General features: G+C 35.8%; 1 protein-coding gene across 1 annotated transcript in view; it reads left to right on the top strand.

The window, feature by feature from the left end:
- The window catches only part of LOC118198977 (uncharacterized), a 121,369-nt gene that overhangs the window by 65,627 nt on the left and 37,970 nt on the right, over nucleotides 1-17,772 (top strand). Inside the window, exons 8-9 of the mRNA XM_035370757.2 lie at nucleotides 4,715-4,834; nucleotides 15,610-15,675. Of these exons, the coding sequence (XP_035226648.1) occupies nucleotides 4,715-4,834; nucleotides 15,610-15,675 (186 nt within the window). The remainder of the gene's footprint in view (nucleotides 1-4,714; nucleotides 4,835-15,609; nucleotides 15,676-17,772) is intronic.

Genomic DNA, 17,772 nt, shown 5'->3' with positions numbered 1-17,772 from the left:
AGTTCGGCTAAAAAATGCCACGGGCTGCTGATTTTGCGAAAGTACCGCTCCTACCGCATAATCCGAAGCATCCGCTGAAATTTCTAAATTCTCATCCTTTTCAGGAAATTTCAACACAGGGGCTTGCGTTAATGCTTGTTTTAATTTTTCGAAAGCACTATTGGCTTCGGCCGTCCACGAGAATCTTGCCTTTTTCCTTTTAAATTTTAACAATGGCTCAGCGATAGCTGCAAAATCTTTTATAAAGGACCTATAATATGAACAAAGTCCTAGAAAAGAAGAGAGCTTCTTTGCCGTGTTTGGAGTCGGATACTTTTGTACAGCGATTATTTTTGATTCATCTGTCTCGATTCCTTTCTGAGATATCTTGTAACCTAAATATTTTAATTCAGGGGCTGCAAATTTGCACTTTAGACCGACATTAACTTTTAGACATTAACTTTTAGACCGGCCTCATTTAATAAAGAAAACACCTGTCTTAAATCCTGTACATGTTGGTCGAGATTATCACTAGTAATAATGATATCGTCTAAATAGATAAATGTGGACTTTCCAAGAACAGGTCTTAACACAATGTCCATGCATCGCTGAAATGTTGCCGGGGCCCCTGAAAGGCCAAACGGCATACGCAAAAATGCATAAGTGCCAGACTTGGTTATAAAAGCAGTCTTAGGCACGTCCTCAGGCCTAACCCCTATTTGAAAATAACCAGTCGTTAAGTCTAAAGTCGTCATTAATTTGGTTGATTTTATGTTCCTTAGAATTTCTTCAATGATCGGTAACGGATATACCGGATATTTAGTTATGGAGTTTAATTTACGGTAATCAATAGCGAATCTCCACCTTTTTGGATGCGTCAAAGGATAGTCATTATTTTTCTTACATAAAACCACCGGGCTAGCATAACTACTTGAGATGGGCGTTATGATCTTTTTACGTAGCATATCGGTAATATGCCATTCTATAATTTTTTCCTTATTCTTATCATACCGGTATGGTTTTTGGAGCACTGGCATTGCATCTCCGGTGTCAATACTATGGTTAGTAACCTGAGTAAATCCTGGAATATCACTAAATAACGAAGCAAATTCACTTACCACTTGTCGGATTCTTCCTTGCTCGTCATTAGGGAGGTGGTCAAGTTTTAACATCGGCGGTTCAGCCTTTTCTGCACGAACTGGTTTCATTGTCAGCTTAAGGGACGCTTCATTAAAATCCAGTGTTGCTTGTGCGTCTGAAAGAAAATCTATTCCTAAGATTACATGTGCTTGCAGATTCTTTACTATAAAAAACATCACCTTTACTTGTTCGTCCTTGATACGGATATACAACGGTACTTTACCTATGCACTTACATTTTTCTCCTTGCGCAGCTAACACTGTCGTATTATCCGAATTATATATGCGATATTTACGAAAATACTTCCTAAAAAAACTTCTGCCACACAGGAACACTGCGCGCCGGTATCCAGGAGTGCGGTGGCTGGGATATTATTCACCAACACTTCAATCTTCGGAAGAGTCAAATTTTTCACCATTACTGTATTTAACTTGTAGGAAGAGGGGTTTTCGTGGCCTTCGGATTTCCGCACCCTCCCGTCAGCAGAAATCCGTTTTAGTTTAAATCCTTTTTTGTTTCCATGCTTTCCTTCTTTTTCCACTGGCCTTGAGACTTTTTCCCTGGGTTGCTATTGAACTGTCGACGTTCGCCGGCTGTTTTTGAATGCTCGGGTTTCCTTGCCCACTGATTCGCTTTGCCTCCGTAGCCGTGTGCTTGAGTTTGCTGTAGTCTTGGCGTACCAAATTGGTTTCGCTGTTGATATTGGCGTCTTCTTTCGACGTCCGCCGTTCTTCTACTTTCAAACTGGATTGCTAGCTCAAATAACTTTTCCAGTGTAGTCGGATTTCTCAATTCAATAAAGTCTTGCACTTGGGGTAGTAACCTCGGCAAAATCACTTGAATTATTTCAGGATCCGGACGGTTTCCATACAAGAGTTTGAAGACGTGAATTTTTCTTAAAATAAAGCTTGAGAGGTTTTCGATTCTTTGTTGATATATACTGAACCGTTTCTAATTTCGCACGATCCCTTACAACAGGGAAGGGTTTTAGTAGGGCAGTCTTGAAATTCTCGTAAGTATAGGTGGGACTTCCTGCTTGACCCAAGAGACTTCTGCCTATTCATTTGAACCAGTTAAGCGCTTGGCCCCTCAAAGCGCTGGTAGCTAAGGTAACTTTTTGAAACTCGTGCACGGGGTAGAGCATGAAGTGGTCATCCAATTTTTCCAAAAAACTGGTTACCGGTGAGTTTCCATTAAATGTTGCTTCTGGTTTCATCGAAGCGCGCATGGTCTGGACGATGTAACCAAATCCTTCCAGGGCGGCAGCTGGCATTTCTGGATTCTGAGCTGTTTCTGCAGGCAGCACAGGTTCTTCTTGAAACTCGGCCATGGTTATTCTTCTTCGTTGGGCGCCACTATCAGGTTCAATTGTTCCGTCTTACCTTCTTCGGGAACATGCAAGGACCTGACTCGGAACAGAGAGCTTACTAAAGCTATGTTCAAAACTGTGGGAAGTAAACAGGATACACAAGAAGGGTATACAAAACCCTTTATTTTTCTCTATTTACAAAAACTTCCGTACTTCGGAATACACAGACCCGCTACTCGGGGTCTAACGTAAAAATATAAAAATAGAACTAAACTCTAATTTAACTTTAAAATAATAAACGTGGAAGATTGGCCTTATAATAACAGGAAGCGTATGTAGTACAGAGAACTGTGAACACTACAATACGTTTACAATTTATCAAGAGGATTAAAACCTCTGGCCTGGAAGGCAACAAGCAACTGCGTAACTTCTAAGGTAAGCGGCCTGCTTCGACTCACTGCTTCCTCTCTCTCGCTTGGCAAAAAGCCACAACTTAAATACTTGGCGTTCGCCAGACAAACTTTGCATAAAAACCTTCACGCTTATAATTCTGGCCGGAAGTAGAAAATAAGAAGTGATAGTAAAGATTTAAAATAAAATAAACGTTAGTAAAACTTAAGATCCTTACAGTAGCATTAGCAGTTTCGAAGATATAAGCATTCGCGGACACTTTAAATAGCTTTCCCATCAGACCATTATAGAGGAACGTAAACCTACGTTAAACGTTCACATATAACAACTTTATACAGTTATCGTTAGGACCTATAAAGCGTCTAAAGAGTATTTAATGTAGCAAACACTTCAGAGTTTAAGACTCAGGCATAACAGAATGAGCATGTGTTAATTCTAATCAAGTTTTCTCATTTAATTCCATGATTTATTTTCAATGATTACTTCCTGTCAATAAAACGCAAACAAAGCAGTGCGGTATGGTTTTACGCATTATGTCCAGTGCAGGGCAATATGGTCTTAGGGTCTAAACCAAAAATTAATCTTAAAAGTTCAATTGTTGGGCAAATTTTTAAAATATTGAGTGGAAGAAGGATGATTTCATGAAACTCTGGAAACAAATGGCCGCCACGCTCGCTTAACTTAACTGCTTCAGCCTTTTTCCTATATGGCTAATTTGAAAGAGCGCGTATACCATAACAATCCCGAACCACTCAGCAACTGAAGGCTAGCAACCAAGAAGAAATTTCGGAAATAAGCCGAGAAACATTCAGACAGGTTATGATTAGAAAGAGTGCGTCAGTGTGAAGCGTAAAATGGTGGCTGTTTAACGGATATAAGTTTCAAAACCAAATTAAATTTCTTTCCAAGAAGTCTGTTTTCTGTCTATAAAAGAACAAATTCATATTATAAATTTTTTAAAAAATGTTATTTCATTTTAAAATGGTGTAGTAACCTTCGGATCACCTTGTATTTGAGTACATACATGGTAATAAATACGCTGATTAGAGATTGAAAGAATGTATAGCACAAATTAAGTGCGGGGAAAAAATTATCAAAGTAACTTTTATAACTTTTTCTACATCAGTTGCAAATAGCACTATGAATTGCAATATTTTCAAAACAAACTGAAAGGCTATCTGCGACCGAAAACTCAGTTTTTATCATTTCTGATCTGATTATCTGTAGAATGTTAGCAAATAGTGCAAATTTTTTTAACTGTTATGTATTTCTAGATAAATAGATTCATTTATGTAAATTTTGGTGAAAATTTAGGATTCAAGGTTGAAAGATCTTCCTTATCAGTGTTTCCATATTTTACATAATAAACACAAAATAGTAGAATTCCAAAATTAAGTTTTCAGCTAAAAGAAAACATAAAACATCCCAAAAAGCCAAAAAAGGAAAAAACATAAAGCCACCAAAAAGGTAATTTGTTAATTTGCGTTCAAACTATATATAAAATGCTATTTGGAATGACTGGTGAAATATTTTATTTTGATACGAAAGAAAATATTGACACAGGTCTATTTTTTTTTGGTCATGTCATAATAAATGAAAGTAAACAGTTAAGTAATTTCTATTGTTTCTTATTTTTATTTATTATATGACATGATCACGAAAAGTAAATCTTATTTCAAACTATTTGTTAATTTATTTATTTTATAATGTCGTAGAACGTAAGCTAAACAAATATGATAAATAAACTAATACATGAAGTAATTAAATATTTCATAATTTTAACTTTTCTTCTGTATTCATCTCTATAACTGACATTTTGACAATGCATATGTTTTGTAGTGACTTACAAAATTTAAGACGTTTTGATTATTTTAGACGACAAAGATGGATATACCCTGCCACTTGTTTCAAGGCATACGTACAGACTGGCCGGAGGCTTCTTTAAATGTTAAATCCCTTTGGGAGTGGTGCTTCTCTGTCAACATGTCCAAAAAGGTTTGTAATTTAATCTTCAGAAAAGTCGTCGGTTCTGAATTCCGAAATAGATAAAATTTAACAAGGAAAGTGATTCAAATGTAAATAAAGATTGCAACATAAATTTCGAAGATTTTTTTTTTCGATTGATATTATGAAAATGAGTGTTTGAAATTAATCAATTTCTCAACTTATTTTACTTATTTTAGTAACTTCGTACGAATGGAAATACGAGGAAGAGTCAAATGAAAACCATAATTATTTTTTTAAATATTATTTATTGGTCACACAGGGTACAGAAGTAAATCACTTTTCAACATAGTCCCCTCCTCGTTCAATGCAAGTCCGCCAGCGCTTCGGAAGAGCCTGAATACCTGCAGAAAAAAAGTCTTTTGGGCGACGGCGCAACCACTCGTTCACCGCGTTGCGGACCTCTTCATCGGAGTGGAACTTCCTGCCGCCCATTGCTTCTTTGAGCGGACCAAACAGATGGAAATCGCTCGGTGCGAGGTTTGGCGAGTAAGGGGGATGTGGAAGGCATTCAAATTTCAGGTCTGTGATGATCGCAACCGTTGCACGTGCCGTATGGGGCCGTGCATTGTCGTGTTGCAGCAACACACCGGCTGACAGCAATCCACGTCGTTTCGTTTTGATGGCAGGCCGGAGCTGATTTTTTAGGAGGTCCGAGTACGTAGCACTCGTAACAGAGGTTCCTCGTGGCGTGTAGTGTTCCAAGATGATGCCCTTTTCGTCCCAAAAGAGGGTCAGCATAACCTTCCCTGCAGACGGCTGTGTCCGAAACTTTTTGGGTTTCGGTGATGAAGAGTGGCGCCACTCCTTGCTCGCTCGCTTTGTTCCAGGCTGATGGTAAGGCACCCATGTTTCGTCACCAGTGACGATTCGTGACAGGAAGGCATTACCGTAACGTTCAGCACGCCGCAAAAGGTCTTCGCACTCATCAACACGTCGCTGTTTCAGTTCAGGCGTCAGTTGTCGGGGCACCCATCTTGCAGACACCTTATGAAACTGGAGAACATCATGCACAATATGATGTGCCGATCCATAACTCATGTGTACAAATGCTGCAATTTCGTCTATTGTCATACGGCGGTTTTCCAAAGCAATGGCTTCAAAGGCTGAAATGGTCTCTGGAGTCACTACGCGCCGAGCCTGGCCGGGGCGTGGAGCATCGGCCACGGACGTAACACCATTTGCAAATTTCCGGCACCATTCATAGATTTGTGGCTGTGACAAACACGCATCTCCATACTGAACCTTCATTCGCTTAAAAATGTCAATCGGTTTCACACCTTCACTTCGCAAAAACCGAATCACAGAACGCTGCTCCTCGCTGGTGCATGTGGCTAGTGGGGCTGCCATTTTGGAACTGTTGTTGCGCCGGTGTTTGTGCATCTGCCGGCTGCTGCCACCTAGGAGACATCCGGCATAATATCGCAAACAGGCATGCCAACTTACAGCTCACTGGAGCCATATCCGGATTTTTATTTCTACTTTTATGGTTTTCAGTTGACTCCCCTACGTATATTTCGCAGAGAAAACTTTTTAATTAACAACGGACTTATTTATTTCGCATTCTAAACATTTGAAAAAAAGAAGGAACATTCCGTGCGCTATCCGCTCAAAGCATATGTAAACAAAAACATCACTTTTGCCACAAAAAATCTTCATTAAAATGAACATATTAAATTATTGTGTATTAATTGAGTTCGAGCACGTTCCTTAACATCCGGCCAACTTGCAAGTTTAGGAAATTGCAGCATATTCTCTACTCAGTTCAGAGATTCAATCGATGAGGAACTTTTACTTCTCTTCCGACCCTAATGGGTAGGGGACTCGATCAGAGGCTCAACTACCCTTGATGTATCAATCTGACCATCCAGAGCTGTTGGTTGTGTGAAGGATCTTCTATGATCTGCATCTTGATCTGGATTTAACGAGACTTGAGGCTGAAAACGCTGAGGTAGCTCTGAGGGACGAGTCACTTCTAAAGGACTCAGGTTTTGGACGGGTCTTATTTTTTCTCCGTCAACCTTTCTTACTTTTGCCACTCTTACATAACCATCTGCACCTGCAAATACTTGAACAGCAAGTCCCGAGTGGCCAGTTGATGTGCTTTTTCGGAGTTCCAGTCAACACCACATCACCCACTTCTAAAGTGTCTCCTCTTCGTTCTCTTCTATGGACTAGCAGGGCTAGGTACTCATTTTTAAATCTCGAGCGTAAAAACTCATTCCGAAGATTTTATAAATCGAACGCAAGCGACGATTTAAAATTTTGCTGTCTATAGTATCCAGATCCTTTACATCATGGTGAGGGATTCCTTGTATAAAATATGCAGGTGTCAATGGCTTTAACTCCGCAGTCTCGTCTTCTAAGTAAGTTAGGAGTCGTGAATTCATTGTTACTTCACAGTCGCATAGTATAGTTTCCATCTCAATATAACTGACTGTTTTAGAACCCAAAACTAGTCTTAAAAGGTCTTTTACAATCCGTACCAACCTCTCCCAAAATCTTACCCACCAGGGAGCGGTTGGAGGATTAAACTTCCATTTAATCTTCTCAATTGTTGAGAACTCCGTTATTTTTTCCCAATCAAGTTCGTTTAATGCATTATTCGTTCCTACAAAATTGGTACCATTGTCGGTATATATCATGCTTACTCTACCCCTTCTTGCAATGAATCTTCGAAGTGCCATTATAAAGGAATCTGCTGATAAAGATTTTGTCAAGTCAAAGTGCACAGCACGATATCGCACAAGTAAAAGTCACAATCCATGATTTTTCGTCAGACAATACATACAGTGGGCCAGTCAAATCGATGCCAGTGACCTCAAAAGCTCCATCATATTTAATGCGGTCCTTTGGTAAGGGTGCAAATGGTAGTTGAACAAATTTCCCTTTGAATATTTTACAAATAACCCACTTTGAACAAATTCTCTTCACAAGACATCTCACACCGACAATCCAATTATCTTCTCGCAGTCCCTAGTCCGTGAACCTGCATGTTGCAGTCGCCGATGTTTCTGTTCTATTAGGCGATGAACTAGTGTATGGTTCCTAGGCAATAGAATAGGACACTTAAAGTTTTCTTCTTCATTCCTTAAAATTAGTTCAGTTCTTACTCGAAGAAGTCCAAAGTCATCCTTAAAGCATCTCTTTCAAATTTTTACCATCAGTACACCGAAAGTTTTCGGCCTGGATTTCGGTTTGAAATTTTACAATAATTCAAGAAGTGTATTCTTTTGAGCCAAGTCTGAAATTCTCTTTCTATACCTTGTGGAAGATTTTCATCCCAGGAAAGTTTCATCTTCCATGTTTCTTGCAGAATGAGTTTTGGCATTAATGCAGTTGGAATAGTAAATCCTATGGGATCGAATATCCTCTGTGAAACTGATAACAGATATCTTTTCGTGTGGGCACTCTCCGAACATGTCAAAGGGGTTAAATTGCAATAAATTTCATCATTCTCGGTGTCCCACAATTGGAATAATCTTCTGATAGGAAGTCATGCTTCTCCCTTTAAATGGTACAACAGTCCACCCTCTAAGATCAAAACCTCCTGGAAACATTAGAGTTAGGATTCTTCTTTGAACTTAACTATTTCCTCTTCGGTTTCAAAACTAGCTATACAATTGTCGACATAAAAGGATTTCTTCAATCTAACTGCCGTTCCTCTTAAATCTTGTGGAGCATTATTCAAACGGTTGGAAATCGTTGCTCCCAACAGAAATCGACTCGAAAAAATGCCGAACACGACACGACAGTGTCTGTAGGTAACAATTTCGGTTTGATTTGAATCTTTCCACCACAGGAATTTCAAAAAGTCTCTGTTTCTACCACACAAACCGATTTGTAAGAAAGTTTTCCTTATATCTGCAGTTACACCAATTGTATGCTGCCGGGATTGCATCAAACGTTTTGGAAGCAATTCTATTAAATTCGGCCCCTTTTTGAGGCAAGTATTCAAGGAATTCTCATTTTCATCCTTCAATGATGCATCGAATACAGGTCGTACTTTAGTAGTCAGACTGGAATCCCTGATTACTGCCTGATGGGATAAAGTGATCAGTATCACTATTATTCGAAGCTATTTGAATTATACCTTCCTCGTGCCGGCCTTTAATAATATCATCATATTCTTCGAAAAATCCCATCTTCGTGTATTGGCGAAAAGTCTTTTTTTCCGCTTTATCTTTATTATCTTCAAGAATCCGATGACTATCCTTCCAAGGCAAACAGACTTCATACCTATTGCCCTCGATTACTTTAATGTTTTCTAGGAAAAATGTGATCGTTTCAGTGTCTAAATTCTCCTTAGTTTTCACTTCAGCCGGATCTTTTATGTCAATTGTCTCTAAATTCCACAGTTCTGTGAGATCCGAATAGCAAAGTCCGACGGTATCAAGCAAGGCATTATTCCCCGTGCAGTGTTTTATTCCCCTTGCAGTGTAGCGCGTGATGAATATTAAAGGAAAGCTAAGCCGCAAAATTTAAAATACAAGAGCACGTGCATTTAACATTTAGTAAATATCTCTTTGATTTCGAGAAAGTTCCAGAAAATTCTCGCACGCGATGTAAAAATCTTGTAAAAAGGAGAAAAACCTCTCAATTCGATGATTTTAGTTTGTTTGTTGTTGCTTTAAGAATTTGTTTAGAAAACTGCTCTTGTTGACTGTAGCGAATTCGTGGATTAGCTTTCTTTAGCTGTTTCGAATTAAGTTCTCTTGAACGTTTGAGTAGTTGAAAGATAACTACTGTAACATATTGTAATACTGCACGAATATCTGAGGAGATTTAAGCATTTTTGCTGTGATAATAATAAATTTTGTTCCTTTTTCATCGGACTTGTGCATTCATTTCGTAACGAACTCGTACGCACGCAACAATTTTTGGTGGCAGCGGCGGGATTTGAATGCCAATAACAAGAGCGATGGAAGAGCAATTAAGGCAGTTGATATCAGTCTTTCCCTCGTTTAAAGAAGAAATGAAAGAAGAGTGAAATCTAATCAGGAAAAGATTGAAGCAGGACAGGAAAAGATTGAAGGAGGACAGAAAAAGATTGAAGCAGGACAGGAAAAGAATCAAGCAAGACAAGAAGAGATGAAAAGAGAAATTACCTGCATAATAGAAAATAAATTTGAGGTTATGGGAGGCAGAATAGACGCGTTTGAAATTACAGTTGGACAAATTGAAGAAAAAGTTTCTTCTGTGAAAGAGAAAATAGAAGACAGAGTTTCGGCCGTGGAACAATATCATTCGTCATCAACTGTCCGGAATAGTCGGCTCCTATTAACAATCCGGTATCTGGTGCATCTCTACCAGAATCACTGAGTTTGATTTTATGTTCTCGAAGTGAGGAACATATATGGTTGAATTTCACTCTAGGAATTTATCCACAAATTTTGTCTTTATCTAAAACCGATAATTCGTACTTGAATTTATTTTCCATATCCTGTATTTCGATATCAAAATACCATGGACCTAAGATTCAGTTTCAACTTCACCAAACAGATTGTGGCTCAAAGTCTCTTGATCTAATGGGACTAAATCTAGTCTCTTTATTATGTCTTTCCGTAAGTAAGATCTTTGTGACCCACTGTCTAAAAGCGTTCTCACAGCTCTGTTTTTTCCATTATGGACAATCTTCACCATAATAGTTTGGAGAAGAGTTGTTTGCAGTTTTTGATAAGACAATAAAGTCTCACTCGTTTCGTTATCTACTTTAGGTGCTTCCTTTTTCTTCCTTTTCCTTTTTCTAGAACTTCTAGAACCTTTTAGTTCTCTGCACATCACCGTTACATGACGTTTGCTGGATAATAGGCATTTCACAGAACCTTTACACTTTTCGGCAGCATGCCCAATTTTCAGGAAATTAAAACAAGCTTTTTTCTTACTTAATAATTAGTAATTGTGATTAAATTAGTAATTAACTTACTTAGTAAATTTTCTTGTCTTTCAATGAAAGGCTGTGCAGTTTAAAGTACTAATAGGAATTATGTGTTTCCTTGTCACACCAAACACAAAAATCAAGCTGTTTCTTCTTTGAATCTCCTGCATAAATACAAGCTGCTGTGGCTGGAACCGAGCCAACTTTGTCTGGAGCAGAAAAACTCGTACGGGGCAACTGAAGACATTCTTCACTTTCAACTTCAATTCGGAGAAAATGTAATAAATTTCGCAAATTTTCAGTATGTGCAACACTTTCCCTACGCTGGCGAGCTAGCTCCCATGCCCTCAGAATTTCTTCAGGTAATGAAGACTCTACAAAGGGATACAGCATAGCTGCATAAATCTCACCTTTTACCCTCAACGTCTCCAAAGCTCTGAGTTGCGTCTCTAACTTATCAGATAAGTTAGAACATTTCCTTTTCTGCCAGCTTCAGCCAAAACCAACTTCGCGAACATCGATTTCTACCAATAATTCGTCGCAATCGTAATTTTTACCAGTAATTCGCGAACATAGATTTCTACCAATAATTCGTCGCGTGCAAATCAAGATTTTAACTGCTTGATAGCTTCTTTATAATTCGCACCTGAGGGAGGATAACTATCTATGAGCTCTCTCGCTGGGATCCAACGACAGTTGCCTGCAATATGTATTAAAATTTGTCATCGTCATCTATATTTACATCTTCGTCGATCTTCTTAACTTGTCCCCAAAATCCTAACCAATTTCAGGTCTCCCGATTGAATTTTTGAAGCTCCAACTTTGGTAATTTAAAGTTCCTCTTTGTGGAATTTTCTAAAGTTCCAGGTGTAATTACAGGAATGGAATTCACCATTTTATTTTCTACTTTTGTTCCTAAACTGATATATTTATCACGATATGGGCTCTAGTGTAGAATTGGGTGCACCTTCGATTAGCGATATTTTTTTCTTAATTTTGGCGATGAAACCTCATTTCTGGTTACCATGATAGTTTAACTTTGTTTTAGCTTCCTGATTTTTTTTAAATGAAAATAGATTGATGTGTACATGGACAAATTTAAGGCAGTGCGCAATGCCTAGTTTGTGCAATTCTGGGATGTTTTTTAAGTGAAAACAGATCGATGTGTACATGGACACAGAGTTTGTGCAATTCTTTGACTTTTTATTTTTGTTTTGTGTAGCGGCCATCTTGAAATTGGGTGCTACTTTGGTAGAAGGTTTCACGGATTTTGGTGAGATTTTTTGGCGAGCTATACGACTTATGGTAAACACATTGCTGGACATGTTATTTATGGTAACCGATACTTTGTTGTCATTTTATTAAAAAGAATAATGCGTTTCATTATGCTTAAATTTCGTGTTTTAAATATTATTTATGGCTTCTAAATATTAAAAATCAATTTAATTTTTCATTTTTTATTTGAAATAAAAATTTTGTTAATGATATTTTGGATAATTTATGTTGTGGATGATGTAATCAATAACATCACCTTGCTTTAAAAGTAATTGGTTTTAATATCTATGAATTTAATCTAATGTTTTAAACATTATTTATGGCTGTTAAATATTAAAATACAATTTAATTTTGCATTTTGTTTTGAAAAATGATTTTAATATGTATGATTATTTAAATAATTTTAATTCTAGGCGTGATGTAGTCAGCTCCCTGATTGGTTACAAAATATTTGTGCATTACCGCGCCATTTTAAAATTTTATTATTCATCTCTTCGAATTCCTTTAATTTCATAGGAAACAGATATTTCCCTTTCAAAGATTAATGTTGTTATTGGTAAATACCAAAAATTATTGGTATCGGAATAAAAAAATTGTCCTTTAAGACCTTATTTTGAGACCCGACATGGCTTTCCTAATCAAAGATTTATTTATAAATTGCTACAAGGGTCAGAAGAAAATAAAATTTTTGAAGGAAACCTCTCTAATTGCTTCTTCAATGAAGTGCGAGAAATGGGGATCACAGATGGAGATCGGTAGAAGAGTCGATTCTGAGGACGGCCGTATATGGTATTGCGGTCACGGTGGAAGAAATAATCGCTGTAACGGTAAAAAAAGTATTACACATTCCTCCTATTTTACCGGCAATAAACTAATTGCTGTCATTTTAGCTTTAGTGTACGAAGCGTTCTTATTTACTTATTTTTAAGTATTTGAATTTAACTAATATTTTAATTCTTTTAAACGTTGGTATGATGGTTTTGAATTCGATATTCAGTTTACGTAATATTTTAATCCAATTAAACGTTGGCGTAATGTTTTTATAGCGGTGTTTTTATTCTATTTCTTTGCTATATGAAAGTAATAATTTTACCTTACTTTAGTATTTTATACTCGTAGTAAATGTATTTATTTACATTTGTCTGCCATCTTAAAAAACAACGTTTTCAACAAAAAAAAATAATCCATTATTTTTAACAATATTTATTTTTTTGGAGTTTCGAATACTTAGTATGCGCAAAATACGTAAAAACAGTGTTTTTCAATATGGCTGACGATTGTAAAAACCACGCCAACAATTGCGCTAAAGTAAATCGCCAAAAATCCGTGCAACCTTCTACCAAAGTAGCACCTGAAATTGTTCCGTCCTGGCCCTATCTTGGCGTCAAAAAAGAATCGCCAAAAAACAAGGGGCACCCAATTGTAAACTTTTACCACGATATGTTTCCTTTTCTAAAGTAACTCCGCCCCCTTATTACTGTTCGGCCGTTCTTCTAAATTTGTATGGTCTGGAAAGAGCCTATAGCCCCTCCCCCTAGCACACAAATTACACTGGACGCAATATGCTTGCTCTCTTCTTGCTCCTGACAAAGCTACATCTACCTCTGGCTATCGAATACCTTTCAGCTGCTGCACTCCTACGATGAAGCTGTACATCTCATCACAGAGTAGCTATCGAATATATTTCGCTTCAACAATCTACATGTCTCATATACTGATTACTGTACCTCATCGGACTTTCTACAGAATTGCTCTCTGCTGCTACAGATTTCCCAGAACTCTTTCCTCTTTTATCTTATGTTGCTCAAAACTTCACTTTATGATCATCAATGTTCGGAAAGCTGTATACATATTATATTGGGATAGGGAGTCTTCCCAGGAGCCCGAGGAAATGAACTATGTTCACGAAGCGGTATGTTTCATTCGTGTCAAAATCAGCCAAATATTCACTTTCCAACAAAAGTTCGAAAATTTGTGATTGAACTTCATCTTATCTGTTGAATTTACCTTCTAATTTGCGAGCTCAATACTTGGAGTTGATTAATCTCCACGTCAGGCTTTAGAATTTCAGCATCTAAAGCATTGGCAGTAATCGTAAACAATTGCCTTAGAGGCTTACGCTTTCGTAATAAGATTTCCATGATTTTAAATTCAGTATGTCCAATATAATCAAATAATAAAGGATATAATCAAATAAATCATAAACTCACTTGATAAATTCCAATACGAACTCGATGTTTTGTTTTCTTCAAATAGCCATTCCGTCCTGTCAAATAAGGCCAGTTCTTTGAAATTAAACAATTTCTTAACTTATTTTAATAACTTTGGAGGAATGGAAATATAATTCGTAGAGAAAACCTTTTTAATTAACAACGGACCTATTTATTTAGCATTCTAAACATATGAAAAATAGGAACATTCCGTGCGTTATCACGCTCAAAGCATATGTAAACGAAAACATCACTGTTGCCACAAAAAATCTACATTAAAATGAACATATTGAATTATTAGTCCAAAGGGATTTGAATCCCGAAGGACTATTAGTTTCGTTTTGGCATTTTGCGTCGGACGGATAAATGTCGGTTCACTTTTCAAACTGTTGCCATAAAATGTTAGAGTCCTGCATTATATTTGAAGAAATTAAATAATGAAAATCTGCGTAAATGTATGTATATTTCTCACATTGTCATAAAATAACGGTACATAGAGTCATCGAATTTTGAATAACGTAATCCTCCAACGAATATGAGCATGTGGAAGACCAAATTTGAAATTTGAAATTTGTTTTATGATCGATTTCCTATTTTTTAAAACTTTGACGAATTTTTGATTAACAAACTCAAGGATTTCAAAGCAAGCAATGGCAACGTTGTGCAGAAAAAACATTTTTATCTCCAGCGCGTGAGTCTCTGTATCGGAAATTCTAAAGATATGCTCGTTTTAAAACTATTTTGCGATATTGCTGTTGCACTGGATCTTATGGTTTAAGTGCGAGGAACGTGATATTTAATAAAGAAAGGTAACACACAAAATGTTAAAAAACGCCCCTTTGGACGTAATTTAAAATCTGAAACATTTCGCATTTTTTTGTGTATTAATTGAGTTCGTGCACTTTCCTTAATAATAAGATTCAGAATAATGTGAACCAAAAAGAGATCAAAACCAGAAAGAGATCATACGCAAAAAATTCTTCAAATTTGGTAGAAAAAGAAATACCTAACGCCATCTATTGATGGAAAATTGGAAGAGAAACAACTGACAACTCAGTTTCTCTTTTAAAGTCGAAGTTTCATGAGGTTAGAATCTGAATCATTAAAAGCAAAACAAAGATTTTTTTTTTAGCGTGGTTAAGACTCCAGAAAATTTAATTCGCTGACTAAAGAAATCTTTTGATTATATGTCAAGTTGGGACCATAGGGGATTAGTGACGGATTATATTTTAATTAACAGAATTTTCAGCATACTGAAATTTCAAGATTATGGGTATTAGGACAGAATGTCAAATTATTTATTGAAGTACTATAAATGTATGAATTTTAATGACTCTTAGAAAAATGATAAAAAATTATAATTAATTTTATAAAATTTATAATTATTTTTATTCTTTCTTTAGGACGATAAAGTTGTATTCAGAAATGGAGAATTTGGGCTGGTTTCAGCTCAAATAAAAATCCTAGAGGTAAAAATTTATTAGTAATAACTTGTAAAAAATATTCATGTCTTATATCTTGTTATACGTCGCATAGATATTATCGCATCAGAAAAAATATTTTCCTAACAAGATTATTTTCATATAATGTTGTTACTTATTAGTCGTAAGAAGATTATCACATAAAAATCTTTTTTACCGCTTTAAAATAAAACAGCATCTCCTCTAAAAAACAAAGTAACATACCTAAATTAACGTAAGGAAATTGCCGCAAACCTAAAAAGAAAGCTAGACAGATACTTAGTTTTCTTTTATTAATTATTAATTGTTAAAATATTTTTGTACACAAAAAAGTAAAATAACATATACATAAAATAATGTAAATAAATTATCAAAAGGGGATAAAAAAGTTGGCTAAGAGATCAAAATCGGTCTTTCTTACTCTTATTTCTTTATTCTTTATCCATAAGGTATGGATAGCGATTCTCAACCTTTTTGACTAACACGTGCCATCTAAACAAAAATTTTAAAAACTTTTAGTACAACCATTGCATTTTATAATGATTTTTTTTTACTGAGTAGAAATATTTAAAAAAAAAAAAAACATATTTTGCCCATTTGCACAACCTGTTGGCTATTTATATTAAATATGCACACACAAAAAAATATTAGATTAAAAATTAGTTACCATTTTAATTATCAAAGTTTAAGTTATAATTCTTTAATTCTAAAATTTAGAGGAAATTTGAGCCTGCTTAAGAGAGATTAATTTCTTTATGTTTTACTCAATTTTAACCGTAAATTAGGATCCACTTTGAGTTTTGTTCTGTGTTTATTTTTCAAATACAACATGAAAGAAAATTCGGTACTTTTCCGTTTCGTCGACGCAAATCTCGCCAACCAGACTTTATTGGCGACAACATACAGTTATACACATAAAAAATATTAACAAATGTTAGTTCTAAGAAATTTGTATTTTGAAGGCATACACATTTTAATAGGGTTTAAAATTTTGTAAAAATCCAATAAATAAAGACAATAAATTTGTAAAAAATATTAATTTAAGAATTTACTATGCTATCATGGTTCAACATCCTGATTCGCCGGTTCGTATCACATGACCTCAAGTGTTCTCATCTCACGTAAACTGCTTTACAAAAATATAATTATCTCAGTAATTATATAGTACATTAATTTCAAGTTAAATATTAATTTGGAATACAAGTTTAAATGCAAGAATTATTACAATTCGTACGAATAGCTTACTCAGAAATTATGTAAAACCGCAGTGCTTTACTTCGCTAGTGCATTCTCATTAGAATGGATCAATTTAACGCTTGACTTTGCGTTTTCTATACTTTCGCCTTCGGGTGAGCGGTGTGATTGCATTCTAATTGATTTAATTACTGCGAATGGTCTTACGGCATAAAATTTAATTATCTTTGTAAATATTCTATGTAATTTTATGCCCGTATTGAAAAAACAATCAATCTGGTAAAAAAAATGGCTGCGACGTGTTTTGAAAATGAGGAATAAAATGTTACCAGAGAAGATATTGCGTTTGGCATCAGTTGTACGATTATTGGCGACTTTATCTTTTGCGCCGGCAAAACGGAAAAGTACCGAAAATTCTTGTTCACACAAATACATTGTGCAAAAAGGCAATAAAAAATTTAATAGCTTTATTTTAAATGCCTTTATTTTTTTTGGGGGGAGGGGTTCAGCCAAAGTGAACAGGTGTGTTATTTTTGAATTCTTCAGTTAGAGTTCGATTACAGGATTTTTTTTTTTTTTTTTTTTTTTTTTTTTTTTGACTTTACGATACAAAATTTCTGGTACATTTAAACAAAATGGATATCTAATTCAATTTTATTTTTCATAATCCTCGGGAAAATACATGTAATCATGCTTGAAAATGCATGTAATCACAGTAGAATCATAATAAATAGACACAACTTAGGTTCTTTATGATGTAAAAAACACTTCTACTGGGATGTAAAAAAAACTAAAATGTTCTACTGGGATTTTTTTGGAACTTTAATGTTCTTCGGCCCAGGAACTCGAAACTTGTGGCCTCCGGCCACCTAAGACTTTTCGAGCTTTTGACCAGCCACTGTATGACAGCTC

This window comes from Stegodyphus dumicola, chromosome 12, assembly GCF_044657685.1.
Source record: "Stegodyphus dumicola isolate Sdum_Otavi_A_Nest chromosome 12, ASM4465768v1".
NCBI classification, from domain to species: domain Eukaryota; kingdom Metazoa; phylum Arthropoda; class Arachnida; order Araneae; family Eresidae; genus Stegodyphus; species Stegodyphus dumicola.
Note: the sequence above shows the minus strand (reverse complement) of the source record. Positions and strands in the feature narration are given on the sequence as shown.